Below are 21,228 nucleotides of genomic sequence, written 5' to 3'. Positions count from 1 at the left end.
CAAGTTGCTAGTCAGGCAGTTTTGTGCCAGTTTACACACTGGGGATCCTAGCGGGACGCATGCCGCGCCCCTGGTTAGCCGCACTTTGAACCAGGGGACCCCTCTGCTAGGGCCCCTGGTTTGTACTCACCACCGATGTCCCCTTCAGGCAGTTTTAGGGGGGGGTGGCGTGCTGCGGCTGTGACAGCCAAGGCGCAGTGTCCCGCTGAACAAACAACCCCTCACGACGGTGGTCCTGCAGTGGGGAAACAGCTCTGTACCTCGTAAGGCCGGTGACAGTCTCCCCCCTAACTTCCACGGCGCAGGTCTGTTGCCCAGACAGCATACTGAAAATAATAAGTTTTAAAAGAAATTGAAGAAAACTCTCTGGAGCTGCAGAGATGTGCATCCTCTCCTGTAGGCACTTTTTTCTAAACTGCCTGTGGGAGCGGGCATAGAGGGGAGGGGGCATAGAGGGGAGGAGCCAGCACACCCAGTTGAAGAAATTTTATGTGCACTCACTCCTTTGGACCCCATCGTACTAGTTTCCCCCAATATCCCTTATGGATGCTAGAGAAATAACCCACCCAAATCTAACTCTGCCACACCTACATTCTAAATGTCATGGTTTTGCCCAACTGCTAACAAATTTGCTGCTGCGATCAACTCTGAATTAGGCCCTAAGTCCCTTTCACATATGCCGCACATTGTTAGTGCACTTATACACATAATGACACACATAGTGCCCCTTACACATATGTCACACATTATTAATGCCCTTATACACATAATAACACACATAATGTCCCTTTCACATATGCCGACTATTGTTAGTGCACTTATACACATAATGACACACATAATGCCCCTTACACATTTGCTGCACATTATTAATGTATTTATATACATGACACACATATGTTGAACACTATTGCACAACCAACCCACCCACATACAGCACTCACATGGCCGCTAACACTGTGACCTCTGCCTCTGCTTGCATACAGATGTGTCCTCATACATCTTGCCGCAATACGCTATGCAGCAGGATATGCCTTGCGTGAGTCAGCTGGCAGCTCTGCTAACGTCTGATGCCTTTTTTTTATGAAAATGCGTCTTACTTGCATTACTATGTAGCTAGGATGTATAAGCAGCGTCTGCTGATTAAAATCACATGCGGCATGCCTACATTCGGTGTGCGACTGTGACTGTATCTGCATACGAAATGCTACATTACAGTGATTTCCAGGAATACACTGTAACATAGCATTTCATATGCAGATACAGCCACAGTCACACACAGAATATAGTCATGCCGCATATCATTTTAATCAGCAGAAGCTGCTTGTGTCCCATGGCATACCATATGCACTAGGCATTTGCCTAGTTTACCTATACCTAGGGCCAGCTCTGGACATAATGACACTAATAGCAACAAACTGCATCATCAAGCTTCTGGACAACCCACTTCCTACATCACTGGGGACTCGGAGTGGGCAGAAACTGGTAGGCTGTTTTACTCTCTTGCTAGTGTAGGAGACCTCTCCAAAATTCAAGAGTATACCAGATATTCTGGAACACAGATCCAACAAATTCAGACTGTCATAAACTGCAATTGTGCTGATGCTGAGCTAAGCAAAACAAAAATCCCAGTACCGTACCACCACAGTTACCAATTTAGCTTCAAAGGGGAAACAAAAATCTTTATTAGCCCCAAAAATAGTATTCTGATAAATTCCTTTGGATCAATCACCTCTTACTGTCCTTTTATACTTATAACTCCATTACCATTTATTAAAACCAAGACATCCAATGTACTTTTAATTCTGTTAGTGAATTTGAAATGACTGCCTAGAGATATCACATTGTAACCCCCTTACAGTACCCCTTCCTATTCTGATGGGCAAACCTTTCCTACATTCGTAACTGATGAACCTTTGTCCTCTGTGTGATCCTTGGTACTAAATTTTATTACACAAAAGCTTTCAATTTACTGATATATATATATATATACTGTATATATATAAATTTAAAAGTCTCTGATACAGCTTTTGTTCCCAATATAAACATAACTAAGCAATTTTATCCCATGTATTTTTATCCCAATGGTTTCCAAACTTATTTGAATCACGGCACCCTACAGTATCAGAATCTTTTTCACGGCACCCCCAGGCCAAAAGTTTCTTAATCAGAATAAATATTAAATTAACTAAATTGTGTTTATATGTCACCCTTAGGTTCGGTTATGTGGTGAGGGACAGGATTCATTTCTGTTTGTCCATATATATTCTGATTGGAAGCCACCAGCATTGGTTTGGCCTATTACATTGACCATAAATAATTTGAATTGGTCCTAGGCTACCAACACAGTGCCCTGGGGCGACCCAGTTTGGGAACCACTGACTTAACCTTTATGGGGGTTGCCTGCCTCGAAACTAGTGTTACATTATGCAGAGTAACAGTATAAGCAGCAGGGGCTTATACTGGGTATAGGGTAGCCAAATATCCCTTTAATAAATTAAGACACACATGAATTACACAGATTTATTTGGAGGGGGCTTAGCCACAACTCCTGGATATTCTTTTAAATTATTTTTGGAGGGGGCTCACATTCCTCTCCACCCCCCTCAGTACCCGAACCCCTCTCAGCTCTCCGCAAACCTGAGTCTAAGTCTACCCATTGGACTACCACCTTTAATTTGGTATGTTAAAAATGAGTGTAGTTGAAATTAAAAAATCATATACATAAAAAGAGAAATAATTCAAAGAACTAGCATAAAAAAATGAAAGATCTTTAATTAAGAAATCATAAAAGCATGCTCAGTCACAATGAAACCTGTATAAGCAAGAGGATAAATGTCAAATAAAGTCTACCGTATACAGTGAAGAACAATCAAGCATAATGTAATCCACATGAGTTTAGAGCAGTGGTTACCACACTGGGTGCCGTGGGGAGGGGAGGGGGGGGGCGATCAGGGTTAGACTGCGGGAGGGGACAGTTAGGAGTAGAATACTTACCCGGAAACCATCGGCATTCTCAGCGTCAGGATTCTGACCACTGGGATTTCATACTCAACCCTTTTATAGCCCAGCATGCTATTGTGCCTAGCTCATCACCACATAGAATAGTTACTAGCTACAGAATAATCGTTTCTTCAGGATATAGTCTTGTTTTCTAGACAAAGCCATTAATAAAAAGTTTGGAGAGGACATGACCCAATAATAATCTCTGCAGTGTGTGGTTACTGGCCTGAGTCAGATGCAGTTGGACGATTTTTACTCAACTGAGATGCACACTTGCAGCATCTTGAGACAGTCCATTTCCATCACTGTGCAGCTTTAGATGCACCATCGGTTGTATCATCAAAACTTGTATCAGCCCTAAGGCAGGTGCAATATTTTCCTTTGAGTATGGTTTCCTGTGGAGTGGCTATGCGTCCTTAGACGTAGACGCTTTCAGTGACACGCATGATCTTCGCCACTACCCTGTTGTCTTATAGGAACGCCCACTTGATTTCACAGACCCTGCATCTGATTCTATACTGTCTCTGAGCTTTAACAATCAGGACTCAGAATTAGACCCTATTGGGTTTATTTACTAATACAGTCAGAGATAAAGGGGACAGAGATTAAGTACCTGCAAATCAGCTCCTAAATGCCATGTCACAGGCTGTGTTTGAAAAATGACTGTTAGAACCTGGTTTGCTGGTACTTTATCTCCATTCACTTTATCTCTCTCCAGGGCTTAGTAAATAGACCCCTATATATGTTGATCATACCCAGACTGGGCTTAAGTTGTCTTCCATCCTTCAATCACTACTCTGCCCATGTACGTACATACATAAGATTAGAGTACTAGGTCTAGAGTATCATTTTTTTTAATATCATCATTGGTTTGAAAGGTGCATTGCACAATGGGGAAAACAGAGCATCCGTAAAACAGGGATATATATACATGTAGATAAAATTAAGGCAGATGTGCAAACAGAAGGCTGGAAGTCCCTTCATGTGAGAGATTACTATCTAGAAGGATGAGAGTACGGTACTTATGTGAGAGTAGCTTAGGCTGTAATAAAAAGGTGTTTGTTTTTTTAAGAGAGCACATAAAGATTTAAAGTCTGGGGGAAGAGTCTGACCAAGCATGGCAGGGAATAGATGGGTACAGATATGACGGATGCTGTATAAGCGGAATTGAGAGGTAGAATCAGATAGTAGTCAAAGGTGTAGAGTTATTAAAGCTTCTAAAACAGACTAGTGGAGATGTTGCCCATAGCAACCAATCAAATTTTGTCTATCATTTTCTACAATGCAATACAGAAAATAAGATTTTACTCACCGGTAAATCTATTTCTCGTAGTCCGTAGTGGATGCTGGGAACTCCGTAAGGACCATGGGGAATAGACGGGCTCCACAGGAGACTGGGCACTCTAAAAGAAAGATTAGGTACTATCTGGTGTGCACTGGCTCCTCCCTCTATGCCCCTCCTCCAGACCTCAATTAGGATACTGTGCCCGGAAGAGCTGACACAATAAGGAAGGATTTTGAATCCCGGGTAAGACTCATACCAGCCACACCAATCACACCGTATAACTCGTGATACTACACCCAGTTAACAGTATGAAATATAACTGAGCCTCTCAACAGATGGCTCAACAATAACCCTTAGTTAGGCAATAACTACATACAAGTATTGCAGACAATCCGCACTTGGGATGGGCGCCCAGCATCCACTACGGACTACGAGAAATAGATTTACCGGTGAGTAAAATCTTATTTTCTCTGACGTCCTAGTGGATGCTGGGAACTCCGTAAGGACCATGGGGATTATACCAAAGCTCCCAAACGGGCGGGTGAGTGCGGATGACTCTGCAGCACCGAATGAGAGAACTCAAGGTCCTCCTCAGCCAGGGTATCAAATTTGTAGAATTTAGCAAACGTGTTTGCCCCTGACCAAGTTGCAGCTCGGCAAAGTTGTAAAGCCGAGACCCCTCGGGCAGCCGCCCAAGATGATCCCACTTTCCTTGTGGAATGGGCTTTTACTGATTTAGGATGCGGCAATCCAGCCGCAGAATGCGCCAGCGGAATTGTGCTACAAATCCAGCGAGCAATAGTCTGCTCAGAAGCAGGAGCACCTAGTTTGTTGGGTGCCTACAGGATAAAAAGCGAGTCAGTTTTCCTGACTCCAGCCGTCCTGGAAACATACATTTTCAAGGCCCTGACTACGTCCAGTAACTTGGAATCTTCCAAGCCCCTAGTAGCCGCAGGCACTACAATAGGTTGGTTCAAGTGAAAAGCTGATACCACCTTAGGGAGAAACTGGGGACGAGTCCTCAATTCTGCCCTATCCATATGGAAAATCAGATAAGGGCTTTTACATGACAAAGCCGCCAATTCTGACACACGCCTGGCCGAAGCCAAGGCCAATAACATGACCACTTTTTTCCACGTGAGATATTTCAGATCCACAGTTTTAAGTGGCTCAAACCAATGTGATTTCAGGAAACTCAACACCACGTTGAGATCCCAAGGTGCCAAAGGAGGCACAAAAGGGGCTGAATATGTAGCACTCCCTTTACAAATGTCTGAACTTCAGGCAGTGAAGCCAGTTCTTTCTGGAAGAAAATCGACAGAGCCGAAATCTGGACCTTAATGGAACCCAATTTTTAGGCCCATAGTCACTCCCGACTGTAGGAAGTGCAGAAAACGACCCAGCTGAAATTCCTCTGTAGGGGCCTTCCTGGCCTCACACCACACAACATATTTTCGCCAAATACGGTGATAATGGTTTGCGGTTACTTCTTTCCTGGCTTTTATCAGCGTAGGAATGACTTCCTCCGGAATGCCCTTTTCCTTTAGGATCCGGAATTCAACCGCCATGCCGTCAAACGCAGCCGCGGGAAGTCTTGGAACAGACAGGGCCCCTGCTGTAACAGATCCTGCCTGAGCGGTAGAGGCCATGGGTCCTCTGATATCATTTCTTGAAGTTTTGGGTACCAAGCTCTTCTTGGCCAATCCGGAACCACGAGTATCTTTCTTACTCCTTGCCTTCTTATTATTCTCAGTACCTTTGGTATGAGAGGCAGAGGAGGGAACACATAAACCGACTGGTACACCCACGGTGTCACTAGAGCGTCCACAGCTATCGCCTGAGGGTCCCTTGACCTGGCGCAATATCTCTTTAGCTTTTTGTTTAGGCGGGACGCCATCATGTCCACCTGTGGCCTTTCCCAACGGTTTACCAACAGTTTGAAGACTTCTGGATGAAGTCCCCACTCTCCCGGGTGTAGGTCGTGTCTGCTGAGGAAGTCTGCTTCCCAGTTGTCCACTCCCGGAATGAACACTGCTGACAGTGCTAAGACGTGATTTTCCGCCCATCGGAGAATCCTTGTGGCTTCTGCCACGCCATCCTGCTTCTTGTGCCGCCCTGTCGGTTTACATGGGCGACTGCAGTGATGTTATCTGATTGGATCAGTACCGGCTGGTTTTGAAGCAGAGGTCTTGCCTGACTTAGGGCATTGTAAATGGCCCTCAGTTCCAGAATATTTATGTGTAGGGACGACTCCTGACTTGACCAAAGTCCTTGGAAATTTTTTCCCTGTGTGACTGCCCCCCAGCCTCGAAGGCTGGCATCCGTGATCACCAGGACCCAGTCCTGTATGCCGAATCTGCGGCCCTCTAGAAGATGAGCACTCTGCAGCCACCACAGCAGAGACACCCTGGTCCTTGGAGACAGGGTTATCAGCCGATGCATCTGAAGATGCGATCCCGTCCAAGAGGTCCCACTGAAAAGTTCTTGCATGGAACCTGCCGAATGGAACTGCTTCGTAGGAAGCTACCATTTTTTCCAGGACTCGCGTGCAGTGATGCACCGACACCTGTTTTGGTTTCAGGAGGCCTCTGACTAGAGATGACAGCTCCTTGGCTTTCTCCTGCGGGAGAAACACTTTTTTCTGTTCTGTGTCCAGAACCATCCCCAGGAACAGTAGATGCGTCGTAGGAACCAGCTGCGACTTTGGAATATTCAGAATCCAGCCGTGCTGTTGTAGCACTTCCCGAGATAGTGCTACTCTGACAAACAACTGCTCCCTGGACCTCGCCTTTATAAGGAGATTGTCCAAGTACTGGATAATTCTTTCGCCCATTACTTTGGTAAATACCCTCGGTGCCGGGGACAGACCAACGGCAACGTCTGGAATTGGTAATGACAATTCTGTACCACAATTTTGAGGTACTCCTGGTGAGGAGGGTAAATAGGGACATGCAGGTAAGCATCCTTGATGTCCAGTGATACCCTGAAATTCTCCAGGCTTGCAATAATCGCCCTGAGCGATTCCATTTTGAACTTGAACCTTCGTATATAAGTGTTCAAGGATTTCAATTTTAGAATGGGTCTCACCGAACCGTCTGGTTTCGGTACCACAACATTTTTGGAATAGTAACCCCGGCCTTGTTGAAGGAGGGATACCTTGATTTCACCTGCTGGAAGTACAGCTTGTGAATTGCCGCCAGTACTAACTCCCTATATCCAAGGGCAGCAGGCAAGGCTGATGTGAGGTAACGGCGAGGGGGAGTCGCCTCGAACTCCAGCTTGTATCCCTGTGATACTACTTGCAGAACCCAGTTATTCACCTGTGGGCAAGCCCACTGGTCCCTGAAGTTCCCGAGACGCGCCCCCACCGCACCTGTCTGTGGAGCCCGAGCGTCATGCTGTGGACTCAGAGGAAGCGGGGGAGGATTTCTGATCCTGGGAACTGGCTGTCTGTGCAGCTTTTTCCTTCTTCCCTTGTGCAGAAAGGAAACACCTTTGGCCCCCTTGCTTTTCTGAAGCCGAAAGGACTGTACCCGATAATACAGTGCTTTCTTAGGGTGTGAGGAAACCTGAGGTAGAAATTTTTCTTCCCAGCTGTTGCTGTGGATACAAGGTCCCAGAGACCATCCCCAAACAATTCCTCACCCTTATAAGGCATAATCTCCATGTGCCTTTTAAAGGCAGCATCACCTGTCCACTGCCGGGTCTCTAATACCCTCCTGGCAGAATGGACCTTGCATTAATTCTGGACGCCAGCCGGCAAATATCCCTCTGTGCATCCCTCATATATAAGACTACGTCATTAATATGCTCTATGTTAGCACCATATTCTCCCTGTCTAGGGTATTAATATTATCTGACAGGGTATCAGACCCTGCTGCAGCAGCACTATTCATGCTGAGGCAATTGCAGGTCTCAGTATAATACCTGAGTGTGTATATACAGACTTCAAGATAGCCTCCTGCTTTTTATCAGCAGGCTCCTTCAAAGTGGCCGTATCCTAAGACGGCAGTGCCACCTTTTATGACAAACGTGTGAGCGCCTTATCCACCCTAGGGGATATCTCCCAACGTGACCTATCCTCTGGCGGGAAAGGGTACGCCAGCAGTAATTTTTTTGAAATTACCAGTTTCTTATCGGGGGAACCCACGCTTCTTCACACACTTCATTCACTCATCTGATGGGAGAACAAAACACCGGCTGCTTTTTCTCCCCAAACATAAAACCCCTTTTATGTGGTACTTGGGTTAATGTCAGAAATGTGTAACACAATTTTTATTGCCGAGATCATGCAACGGATGTTCCTAGTGGATTGTGTATATGTCTCAACCTCGTCGACACTGGAGTCAGACTCCGTGTCGACATCTGTGTCTGCCATCTGAGGTAACGGGCGTTTTTTGAGCCCCTGATGGCCTTTGAGACGCCTGGGCAGGCGCGGGCTGAGAAGCCGGCTGCCCCACAGCTGTTACGTCATCCAGCCTTTTATGTAAGGAGTTGACACTGTCGGTTAATACCTTCCACCTATCCATCCACTCTGGTGTCGGCCCCACAGGGGGCGACATCCCATTTATCGGCATCTGCTCCGCCTCCACATAAGCCTCATCATCAAACATGTCGACACAGCCGTACCGACACACCGCACACACACAGGGAATGCTCTGACTGAGGACAGGACCCCACACAGCCCTTTGGGGAGACAGAGAGAGAGTATGCCAGCACACACCAGAGCGCTATATAATGTAGGGATAAACACTATCACTGAGTGAATTTTCCCCAATAGCTGCTTGTATAAACAATATTGCGCCTAAATTTAGTGCCCCCCCTCTCTTTTTAACCCTTTGAGCCTGAAAACTACAGGGGAGAGCCTGGGGAGCTGTCTTCCAGCTACACTGTGAAGAGAAAATGGCGCCAGTGTGCCGAGGGAGATAGCTCCACCCCTTTTTCGTGGACTTTTCTCCCGCTTTTTTATGGATTCTGGCAGGGGTAATTATCACATATATAGCCTCTCGGGCTATATATTGTGATTATTTTGCCAGCCAAGGTGTTTTTATTGCTGCTCAGGGCGCCCCCCCACAGCGCCCTGCACCCTCAGTGACCGGAGTGTGAAGTGTGTATGAGGAGCAATGGCGCACAGCTGCAGTGCTGTGCGCTACCTTGGTGAAGACTGAAGTCTTCTGCCGCCGATTTTCTGGACCATCTTCATGCTTCTGGCTCTGTAAGGGGGACGGCGGCGCGGCTCCGGGAACGAACACCAAGGACGGGTCCTGCGGTCGATCCCTCTGGAGCTAATGGTGTCCAGTAGCCTAAGAAGCCCAAGCTAGCTGCAAGCAGGTAGGTTAGCTTCTTCTCTCCTTAGTCCCTCGTTGCAGTGAGCCTGTTGCCAGCAGGTCTCACTGTAAAATAAAAAACCTAACATATACTTTCTTTCTAGGAGCCCAGGAGAGCCCCTAGTGTGCATCCAGCTCGGCCGGGCACAGAAATCTAACTGAGGTCTGGAGGAGGGGCATAGAGGGAGGAGCCAGTGCACACCAGATAGTACCTAATCTTTCTTTTAGAGTGCCAGTCTCCTGCGGAGCCCGTCTATTCCCCATGGTCCTTATGGAGTTCCTAGCATCCACTAGGACGTCAGAGAAATTATAGCAGCAATCTGATTGGTTGCTATGGATAACCCCTCCACTTTTAATTTTTAGAAACTTTCATAAATCTATTAAGTGTAAGATACAAGCAGCCCTAAGAAGATGTGAGAGAGTATTTCTCTAGCAGCCATAAGGGATATTGGGGAATTAGTACGATGGGTATAGACGGGGTCCAAAGGAGACGATACACTTTAAATTTCTTCAACTGGGTGTACTGGCTCCTCCCCTCTATGCCCCCTCCCACAGGCAGTTTAGAAAAAAAGTGCCCTCAGGAGAGGATGCACACTCTGCAGCTCCAGAGAGTTTTCTTCAGTTTCTTTTCAAACGTTATTATTTTTGGTATGCTGTTTGGGCAACCGCATACCTGCATTGTGGGAGTTAGGGGGAAGACGGTCTATTCAGGCATTAGAGCCGCTTCCCCACTGCAGGACCACCGTCCTGAGAGGTTGTTGTACAGCGAGGCACTGCGCCTTAGCGGTCACAAAAGCAGCACGCCGCACACATTCATAGTTATTATTACTAGCAAATTTGGTCTTGTAGATACATATTTTAATTGAATTTATAACTAAAGCAAATAGTAAATGGGGCATAATCTTATTCTGATATTATATTCATGGTAATAGAGAATGTAACCAATGAAATGATGTCAGGAAGATGGAGAGAACTTACAGGCTGTCATCAGGAGAAAGGCTGTCACTGAAGAAGGAACAGTTCTGACTTTCCATCTCAGCAAGTCTGCACAAAAAGTAATGGGAGAAAAAGGGTTTCATTATTTGGGAACAGTTTATCAAGTATTAGCAATGTTGATTTCTTTCCTTCCTTCCTTCCCGCAAACTGTAAGAAAAATTATTCCTGATTATATTCTGAAATATTATGGCTGTTCAGAGAACGTGAAAGATCACTTTCTGTCATACAGCTGTAGTGAGTATCTATGGAAATAATATTCAGCTACTGTATGTCCAAACACAGGTTCAGATATTATATCTCTCCCTATTTCCATTGAGACTTGGGCTTAATAAAAGTATACAAAAAGCACAACATATGTGTAACCATAGAGGACACCAAACTTCTGCTTTTGAGCAAGGTTGCCAATTCATCCCTTTTAGTAATGACATGTATAATTATGTAGGTAGGATCTGTTTTGCAGCTAATCTGTATATTACATGGTTTTCATTATCCTGAATATTGTTTTAGGTGGCCAGACTTATCATTAGTATCCCTTCCTATCTTTTATTTGTTACATAAAATTGTATAAAATCAGGAATTCTGACAAAATGTTCATTAATGACAATTTAACAAAATACACATACTGTACATGTGAAACTAGCTGAGTATATTGTATAGAGCAGTCAGTGGAAGTCCCAACTAAATATGTCAGGTACGCTACTTGTGGTATACCACCGAACCCATTCTTTACAACAATTACAGCAAAGTGTTAAGTTTCAAAATACAAAAAAATACAAAAATGTTATCTGTAGACACATTAATGCACATAGACAGCCTGCTCTGGGGTGGTATTCAGTATACCAGTTGTTGGGATCCCGGCGCACAGTATACCGGCGCTGAAATCCCGATAACCGGCATACCGACACCTTTTCTCCCTCTTGGGGGTCCACGACCCCCCTGGAGGGAGAATAGATAGCGTGGTGCGCCCGCAAGGGGCTCATTTGCGCTCGCCCCGCTGTCGGCAAGCCGGCGCCGGTATGCTGGCCGCTGGCAACTCATACCACACCTCTGCTCTGGACTATTGCATAGTTCAGGTCTGGCCAACCTGTGGCTCTCCAGCTGTTGTGAAACTACACATCCCAGCATGCTCTGCCAGAGTTTTAACTTTCTCTAATAGCAAAACTGTGGCAAGGCATGCTGGGACATGTAGTTTTCTAACAGCTGGAGAGCCACAGGTTGGCCAGGCCTGGCATAGTTGCTCAATAATGATACCAAAACCTCCCAACAAACACTCACAGAGGCATTTATCTTGTCATCTTAGTACAGACCTGCTAGCAAAGTGCTCTATCCTTGAATGTGTATCCGCATGCGGAAGCATTGGAGAGGACAATGGTCTGAAATATGGTAACAATGTATTATTAGAAGAAAGCATATATAAGAAACAGACACCTGAATATGACATTTTTGCTGTCCCTAGTAATGAATACTGCAACTTTAAAAAAGAAATGCAGGATGAGAAATCCAAGAAAAATCTGTGAAAATGTGAAATTTTGCAAATATGGATAATTTGAGCTCAATATGTCTAATTATCAATCACAAAGTATAAAACAACATTACTTAATTAGTATGTTAAATGATTATGGTGACCTACAACTTCTGTCTGTGGGCCTAATTCATGATTGTATGGACTTGTACAGCTGCAAGGAAGCTGCAACAGGAAGCATCTGTAGGACATAGACCCCACATGCTAGCATTTGTGAGATCCGAGTGCTGCATTTTGAGGACACAGTCTCGGGTCACCACTTCGACTATCATTACGATTTGTGGTCACAATTTGTGATGGTTTCAGGCACCAGCCAGGCTGGCCATAGGATTCGAACACCTGGGTCCAGGAAGTTTGTGTCCGAAAACGCAAACCCTGCTCCCGCACCACATCACAAATGCTGCAGCATGTCAATCATGCTGCGGCTGACAGGGGGCCTGAGATCAATATCACATGACCCGGTCTGCACATCTGCACAATGGGTCTTGCGCCTGCGCAGATTCCCAAATATTGTCTTTGTATGTAAACCATCGGGTATACAAATATGAATTAGGCCCTGTATCAGCACATAACCTGATACTTAACAGCTCCTGTCTACTTTATGTTCCCTGACAAATGCCTGTTTCACTGGATTCAGTATGATATGCCGGCTGTCGGATCCCGGCGGTCAGGAAACTGACGGCAGGATCCCGACAGTCTGACTACCGATGGCAAACGCAGCATGTCCCCTCGCGGGATCACTGCGTTCGCCACGCCTCGGGCCCTGTCGTCACAGGGTTATATTACCCCTCGGGTGGTGGCTGGATCAAGACCGCCGGTATTTCACCAGGTGTCGGGAATTCTGGCATCGGTATCCTGACAGCTGGCAAAATGAATGTCTATTGTTTAACTTTGAAGTTGTTAATACTGAATACATGTATTCTCTCTGCCTTGGTTGCATTTCAGAAGGTTTGTGTGTGTATATAGCTTCATTTGTAGTCTCCTGGTGAAGAGGCCCTACAGCTGGAAAAGCTTTAGAATTATTATTTACTTTATCTCATTTTAGTTACAGGGTAAATTCTTGATCCTTTGGGTGTAACATTTATTGTTCTTGTTATTTTAAATTCCTAAGAATTATAAAATAAAATATACATTTAAAGTGTACATTTTATTAATATACATATTATATAGTAGCTTGTAATGCTAATTAAGAAGATGAATGTCTCACGTGTCAATAACTTCAGCTTCAAGCACAGACTGCACAGGTAGATAGCCTCGCTGGGGATGTCGACTAAAATACTGACGAGTTCTAAATTTATTCTTGAGAGTGGTGGCAAAATCCCTCATTTTCTCTCCGGAGGTTGTCTGCAAACGAAATACAAATTTAATTACAGTTGTATTCAAAAATATAACATGACCACCATAAATAAATAAATACGGAAAAAAATATTATTATATACCGTTGTGTAATATTCCATGATTGGATAGTGGAGCTTGTTTCCTTTCCCAGCTTGTCCAGTCAGGAAACAGGACTGGCAGATATCCACCCCAAATTGTTTTAGACTTCGATACCTGGAAGGCCAGATATAGCCACGTTAATGAAATGGTATAATAAATCTAGACTGGGGAACACTTTAGTCATGATCTATGTCTAGTTACCTAATAAAGGTATATGTTATGTTATACCTTCAGTATAATAAGGCTGCAACTAATACTAGGCTGTTCCCATCCCTAGGGCATGGTTTCTTTATACCTCTACACCACCAACACTAGTTCCCTATATTCTCCAAAATACAAATCAAATGACTCGCGTACACCTACAAAGCCACAAACATCACCACTCCTCTCATAATGCTCTTCTTCAAACCCTCTTAGAGCTACCCAACCATGTCCCTGCCTATAAGACTCCCATGCTGCTACCTACTGCACCTATGGTCAATGCCATCTCTTAACTACTGTAATGCCTACATTACGTCCACATATAATATGCGCATTGGTACCCTTAGTACTGTTCTAATCTTCACTGCTCCTCGTGTCTCAGATCTGTCCTTTTTTTCCCACAAGATTGTAAGATCTCCTGATCAGGGTCATGTCCTTTTTAATATTTTTACTAATGATATGTAAATGTCCTGGAAAGTATGTTTAGATAAGGTTATAAACACAAAATAATTTAGACAAACTGGAAAACAGAACATGAAATTGATGAAGTTTAAAATAGAGATATGTGCGGACCCCTGTGAATTGGTTTGGTTTGAATTCATTGATAACTAAAATGATAATCATTAATAAAAATAGCTAAAATAATGTAATTTTTGCAATCCAAAACCCCAAATCTGGATTTAAGATCTGAATCGCCGTAAGATCCAAACTGAGGCTTTGAATCTGTTTGGATCTACAAAATTTGAGTAGATTCAGATGTCTGAAGAACCAAACCACACATCTCTAGTTTAAAATATATGTTTAGAACTAAAAAATAGTCGCAGGTAACTTCATGGTCCCTTTGTATCAGAGGTGCATTTTTGTACAATTAAACTAGACATATACAGCATCCTTGTACACACCTAAATCCCTTTATTGGACACTGTTTACAGATGGAACACTTTGTCTGATGTTTCACTGTCTCAGCCATCGTCACACGATGTAAAACCGGAAGCCATACCAAAGACTGTGGCTCCAAACTTCCCCACTCCAGGAATTGGGAAAGCTCCAGTAATGCTGTTCCGTTGCCCTATTAAAAGTAGAAATATTGCAGTCACTTGTGATCAAGATAATAAGTAAAACCTCTAACCTTTATTCTAAGTTAAATCTTGTTAGACACCAGAGCAGTCACACAGGATAGAAGCCATTTAAATGTCCGAAAAGCAGAAGTGATTATGGAAAATAAACACTTATTATGGGTTCAGCATGAATTACTGGCGGCCGTCAGTATACTGACAGCAGCATCCTAGCCACCAGTATGCTGGCAGCGGAGCAAGTGTGCCCACGCTGCGGGCACAGTGGCTCGCTGCGCTCCCCACAGGTTATATTCTCCCTCTATGGTTGTCGTGGACTCCCACAAAGGGAGAATAGCCTGTGTCACCGGTATTCCGACGGCGGCATTTCATCGCTAGTCGGGATTTTGGCGTTTGCATTGTGACCTCCAGTATCCCAACTAGAGGTATTTACAGTACCTGTGTCTGGATTGCCTGGGAGCTAAAGCAGGGTATTATCTGGAAATACTCTGCCATTCGCCACCTACGACTCCTACATCTTCTGTTGGGTATGATCCACAGCAGTTTTTTATGTATCCGTTGTTTTTTTTTTTTTTTTCATTTTAAGTTCACAAACCCCAATGCCATTTATGCGTTAATTAAGATTTGTGTTATTTACATGTCACTGACATTTGAATTAAGTTTTAAACTCTACACTTTTTACACCTTTACTTTTATGAACAATATTTTAAAATAAATTGTCTACTTTACGTATATTGTTTATATTATTGCAATTACTTTGCAACTATGTCTGAGAGAGATACAGACATAGCAGTGCATGTCCTTGGTAATTCATGCATGTTATAGATGCACATACAGCAGTGCATCTCCCCGGTAATTCATGCATGCTATAGATGCACATACAGCAGTGCATCTCCCCAGGTAAATCATGCATGCTACGGATGCACATACAGCAGTGCATCTCCCCGGTAATTCATGCATGTTATAGATGCACATACAGCAGTGTATCTCCCCGGTAATTCATGCATGCTATGGATGCACACACAGCAGTGCATCTCCTCGGTAATTCATGCATGATATAGATGCACATACAGCAGTGCATCTCCCCGGTAATTCATGCATGCTACAGATGCACATACACAGCAGTGCATCTCCCCAGGTAAATCATGCATGCTACGGATGCACATGCAGCAGTGCAGGGGCATAGCCAGAACTTTGTGGGCCCCATAACAAAATTTTGAAGGGGCCCCGTCCCAATGCTTCTAGAGAGACACTTCTCTGTAGCAGTTGTTCATTTTATGCCCTATAATAGTGCCCTAGTTCATTTTCTGAACCATAGTAGAGCCTTATTTAATGTTATGCCCCATAGCAGTGCTCTAGTTCCTTTTATGAATCGCAGTAGTGCGATAAGTGCACCCTATGTCACATTTCAGAGCTGCTAGTACACATTATGCTGCACAGTATACCCAATTCACATTATGGTATATAGTGCTCCCCGATCATATTGTGCCTCATTACAGTACCCCAGTTCAAATTATATAACATCATAATGCCCTTCAGTTCATTTTTTACTACACTACAATTAGCATGTCCAGGGGTATACTTAGATATATTGCAGGCCCCAAGGAAAAAGTTTGAAAGGACCCCTATGTACCACCCAATGGCGAAAAATGTATATAACACAAGTAACTTTGACAGGGAAGGTGGCCCCCTCTCAGCTCTGGGCCCCAAAGCAGCTGCACTGCCTGCACCTATGGTAGCTACGCCCTTGCAGCAGTGTATCTCCCCAGGTAATTCATGCATGATATAGATGCACATATACAGTGCATCTCCCTGGTACGTCATGCATGATATAGATGCACATACAGCAGTGCATCTCCCCGGTAATTCATGCATTCTATGGATGCACATACAGCAGTGCATTTCCCCGGTAATTCATGCATCATATAGATGCACATACAGCAGTGCATCTCCCCAGTAATTCATGCATACTATGGATGCGCATACAGCAGTGCATCTCCCATGTAATTCATGCATGCTATGGATGGATGCACATACAGCAGTGCATCTCCCCGGTAATTCATGCATGCTACAGATGCACATACAGCAGTGCATCTCCCCAGGTAAATCATGCATGCTACAGATGCACATACAGCAGTGCATTTCCCCAGGTAAATCATGCATGCTACAGATGCACATACAGCAGTGCATCTTCCCTAGGTAGCGCCCATCTCAATGCTATTCCAAATATTCGTCTCTAGCTATAATGTACTAAGCACCTTCTGTAAAATAGCAGGTAGAAACTGTTCGATTGCTATGGGAAATATTTCAAAGCTTTTCAACCTTTGATACATCTCAATCTTAGTGACCCTTTTTCAGAGATATATAATGCATTTGCAGCTGTACGGAAGTCGCCTCAATTTGTATTGAGACGCCCACCGGTGGCTTTGCTATTCCCAGCGGCTGCGTACAATGAGGCAGCATTCGTTGCAGATTAAAAGATTATCGAAGTTTTGAGCAGCCGTATGGCTGCAGGATGTAAGACGGTGGAAGCATTGCTATTACGTATAGGATCACATTTGCAGCCTCAAACACGCTTCCAAAATGGGCGCAACACGTCTGAGATTTGCTGCGACTCTCCATTACCACCCACAACACCCCTTTGTCAATCACTTTGCGAATAAATCCTGTCTATGACTGCCGTCGAAAGAACATTGCAACACATGCTAAGTGCGAGTTAAAAGCATGCGTAGGTGACCCAGTAGTCACTCAAATGTGATAAAATTAGGTTTGCATACATCTGTGAATCAGACCCTCAGTGCAAGGAATGGCTTAAGACTTCCTGGTTGATCCAGCATTGTGGTATAGGGGGCCACAGTGATTGATGACTAGTTACTGTGGACCACAGGCGTATGTAGATGTCCCCCTCCCGTCTAGATGTATATGCGTTTTGAAGAGGACCCTGCAAAATATTACCATTAGCCCACAAATGTCAAATGATTGAAAGTAATGCTTCTTACTAATATGAAATGTTACACTATTAGACACAGCTGTAAAGCCTTATTACGTAGACCAGGGCCGTAACTATGTGTGTGCCAAGTGGGCCTGGCACACAGCGCAGTTGCCCTGAGAGCGCACGGCCAGCGGCATGTAATGAGTCAAACTGACTCATTACATGCCGCCTCTGCTGTGTGCGCCGTCGCGCTGTGAAGGGAGAAGAGAGCAGCGCCGGGCAGTGGAGAAGGAGGAGGAGGGGTTCCTCCATCCCAGTATCCACAGCAGCGATGAGCAGCCAATACGGAAGGAGAGGGGACAGCTGCAGCGGCGCTTACTAACAATGAAATAGCGCTGCTGCGGCTCCAGTCCCCCTCCCTCCTCCTCCTCCTTGTCCGATGCCTGCACCGAGGGAGCTGCCAGCACAAGGAGCCTGTCAGCGGGGAGATGGTAAGTATCTCTCTCTCTCTCTCTCTCTTTCTTTCTTTCTCTCTCTCTCTCTCAGGGGGACACCGTCTGCCATAATGTGTAAAAAGGGGTACACCGTCTGCCGTAATATGTAAAAAGGGGGCCTGGCTGCCGCAATGTGTAAAAAGGGGGACTGGCTGCCGTAATGTGTAAAAAGGGGGACTGGCTGCCGTAATGTGTAAAAAGGGGGACTGGCTGCCGCAATGTGCAAAAAGGGGGACTGTCTGCCGTAATGTGTAAAAAGGGGGACTGGCTGCCGCAATGTGTAAAAAGGGGGACACAGTCTGCCGTAATATGTAAAAAGGGGGCCTGGCTGCCGCAATGTGTAAAAAGGGGGACTGGCTGCCGTAATGTGTAAAAATGGGGACGCTGTCTGCCGTAATGTGTAAAAAAGGGGACGCTGTCTGCTGTAATGTGTAAAAAAGGGGGACGCTGTCTGCCGTAATGTGTAAAAAGGGGGACTGTCAGCCGTAATGTGTAAAAAGGGGACGCTGCCTGCTGTAATGTGTAAAAAGGGGGACGCTGTCTGCTATAATGTATAAAAGGGGCTCTACCTGGTGTAGTGGCGCTACTGTGCAGCGTAATTTGAATAATGGAGACTACTGTGCACCGTAGTATGAATTGCTATTATTTTGTGGCCACGCCCCTTCCCCATGAAGCCACGCCCCTATATATTTTTCACACGCCTACGGCGCGCACTGCCCCTATCTTACATGGGGGGGGGGGGCACCAATGTCGTTTCTTGCACACAGCGCTAAAATGCCTAGTTACGGCACTGACGTAGACATCACAGTTTGGCACATTCTTGTCATTACCATACACTGCAGCTTAATATATAATATATAGAGTGAAACAGAAAGTGACCAAGCCAAATAGAACAAGCAATTACATATTTGTCCACTTACAAACCGAAAGCAGCTCCTAATACTGGGTTCAACATTGCTTCCACCAAAAGCTGCAACCTCTCCAAGTTGGCGAGGAATCTGAATGGCTTCATGCAGAAGAAGACCAAGTTGCCGCTGATCACAAGTTTCTTCAGGTCCTGCTACCTGTGAGAATAAATCTGAGGGAAGAGATACAGTGTTGTAAACCAATGATATAATTACATGATGTGACTCATCACAGCACAGGACAGGACAGGAGGTGGGATGCGGAGGTCTACAGCAATGTTTACAAGCAGAGTGGTCATTGGGGGATGGCAGCTGAGTACATTTCTACAGGGTTCTGCAAGAGCTGATGTACATATGCCCACATGTGCCACCAGCCGGGTTTATATTGGAAGAGTAACTAATTAAATGACCGGTAGGGGAAAGAAAAAAGTAGACACTTGGTGCCGCAGAGAAATATGCCTATGTTCCTGCTGCCATTATAGTTATAGGTCTGATTTACTGAGTTGCACAAGTCATTCATGTGCAAGAGCAGTGCAGTGAGGGCTTGCATGGAGCAAATTGAGTTCCCCATCCCTTTGAAATTTTAAGCTACTGTAAATGTATCTTGAAATGTGCTATTACAACATTTAACTTTACTTAAATGCTCCTTCCCACATCAATTATATGTTCTAATTTTTTGCTTAATTAAAAAAAAAAGGAATTTACTTACCGATAATTCTATTTCTCGTAGTCCGTAGTGGATGCTGGGGACTCCGTCAGGACCAAGGGGGTTTAGCGGCTCCGCAGGAGACAGGGCACAAAAGTAAAAGCTTTAGGATCAGGTGGTGTGCACTGGCTCCTCCCCCTATGACCCACCTCCAAGCCTCAGTTAGGATACTGTGCCCGGACGAGCGTACACAATAAGGAAGGATTTTGAATCCCGGGTAAGACTCATACCAGCCACACCAATCACACTGTACAACCTGTGATCTGAACCCAGTTAACAGCATGATAACAGCGGAGCATCTGAAAAGATGGCTCACAACAATAATAACCCAATTTTTGTAACAATAACTATGTACAAGTATTGCAGACAATCCGCACTTGGGATGGGCGCCCAGCATCCACTACGGACTACGAGAAATAGAATTATCGGTAAGTAAATTCTTATTTTCTCTGACGTCCTAAGTGGATGCTGGGGACTCCGTCAGGACCATGGGGATTATACCAAAGCTCCCGAACGGGCGGGAGAGTGCGGATGACTCTGCAGCACCGAATGAGAGAACTCCAGGTCCTCCTCAGTCAGGGTGTGCCCCTGACCAAGTATCAGCTCGGCAAAGTTGTAAAGCCGAGACCCCTCGGGCAGCCGCCCAAGATGAGCCCACCTTCCTTGTGGAATGGGCATTTACATATTTTGGCTGTGGCAGGCCTGCCACAGAATGTGCAAGCTGAATTGTACTACACATCCAACTAGCAATCGTCTGCTTAGAAGCAAGAGCACCCAGTTTGTTGGGTGCATACAGGATAACAGCAAGTCAGTTTTCCTGACTCCAGCCGTCCTGGAAACTATATTTTCAGGGCCCTGACAACATCTAGCAACTTGGAGTCCTCCAAGTCCCTAGTAGCCGCAGGTACCACAATAAGTTGGTTCGGGTGAAACACTGACACCACCTTAGGGAGAAACTGGGGATGAGTCCGCAGCTCTGCCCTGTCCGAATGGACAATCAGATATGGGCTTTTTTGAGACAAACGCCGCCAATTCTGACACTCGCCTGGCCGAGGCCAGGGCCAACAGCATGGTCACTTCCCCTGTGAGATATTTCAAATCCACAGATTTGAGCGGTTTAAACCAATGTGATTTTAGGAATCCCAGAACTACGTTGAGATCCCACAGTGCCACTAGAGACACAAAAGGGGGTTGTATATGCAGTACTCCCTTGACAAACTTCTGGACTTCAGGAACTGAAGCCAATTCTTTCTGGAAGAAAATCGACAGGGCCGAAATTTGAACCTTAATGGACCCCAATTTGAGGCCCATAGACACTCCTGTTTGCAGGAAATACAGGAAACGACC

General features: G+C 45.1%; 1 protein-coding gene across 4 annotated transcripts in view; it reads right to left on the bottom strand.

Annotated features, from left to right (window-relative positions):
• DRP2 (dystrophin related protein 2) overlaps positions 1-21,228 on the bottom strand; it is a 253,788-nt gene that overhangs the window by 54,603 nt on the left and 177,957 nt on the right. For all 4 annotated transcript variants that reach the window (XM_063936948.1, XM_063936945.1, XM_063936946.1 and 1 more), the window contains 6 exons: positions 19,191-19,348; positions 14,674-14,840; positions 13,573-13,684; positions 13,341-13,477; positions 11,919-11,984; positions 10,594-10,659 (listed from right to left, as the gene is read on the bottom strand). In XM_063936948.1, coding sequence (XP_063793018.1) covers positions 10,594-10,659; positions 11,919-11,984; positions 13,341-13,477; positions 13,573-13,684; positions 14,674-14,840; positions 19,191-19,348 — 706 coding nt within the window. The remainder of the gene's footprint in view (positions 1-10,593; positions 10,660-11,918; positions 11,985-13,340; positions 13,478-13,572; positions 13,685-14,673; positions 14,841-19,190; positions 19,349-21,228) is intronic.

This window comes from Pseudophryne corroboree, chromosome 8, assembly GCF_028390025.1.
Source record: "Pseudophryne corroboree isolate aPseCor3 chromosome 8, aPseCor3.hap2, whole genome shotgun sequence".
NCBI classification, from domain to species: domain Eukaryota; kingdom Metazoa; phylum Chordata; class Amphibia; order Anura; family Myobatrachidae; genus Pseudophryne; species Pseudophryne corroboree.
Note: the sequence above shows the minus strand (reverse complement) of the source record. Positions and strands in the feature narration are given on the sequence as shown.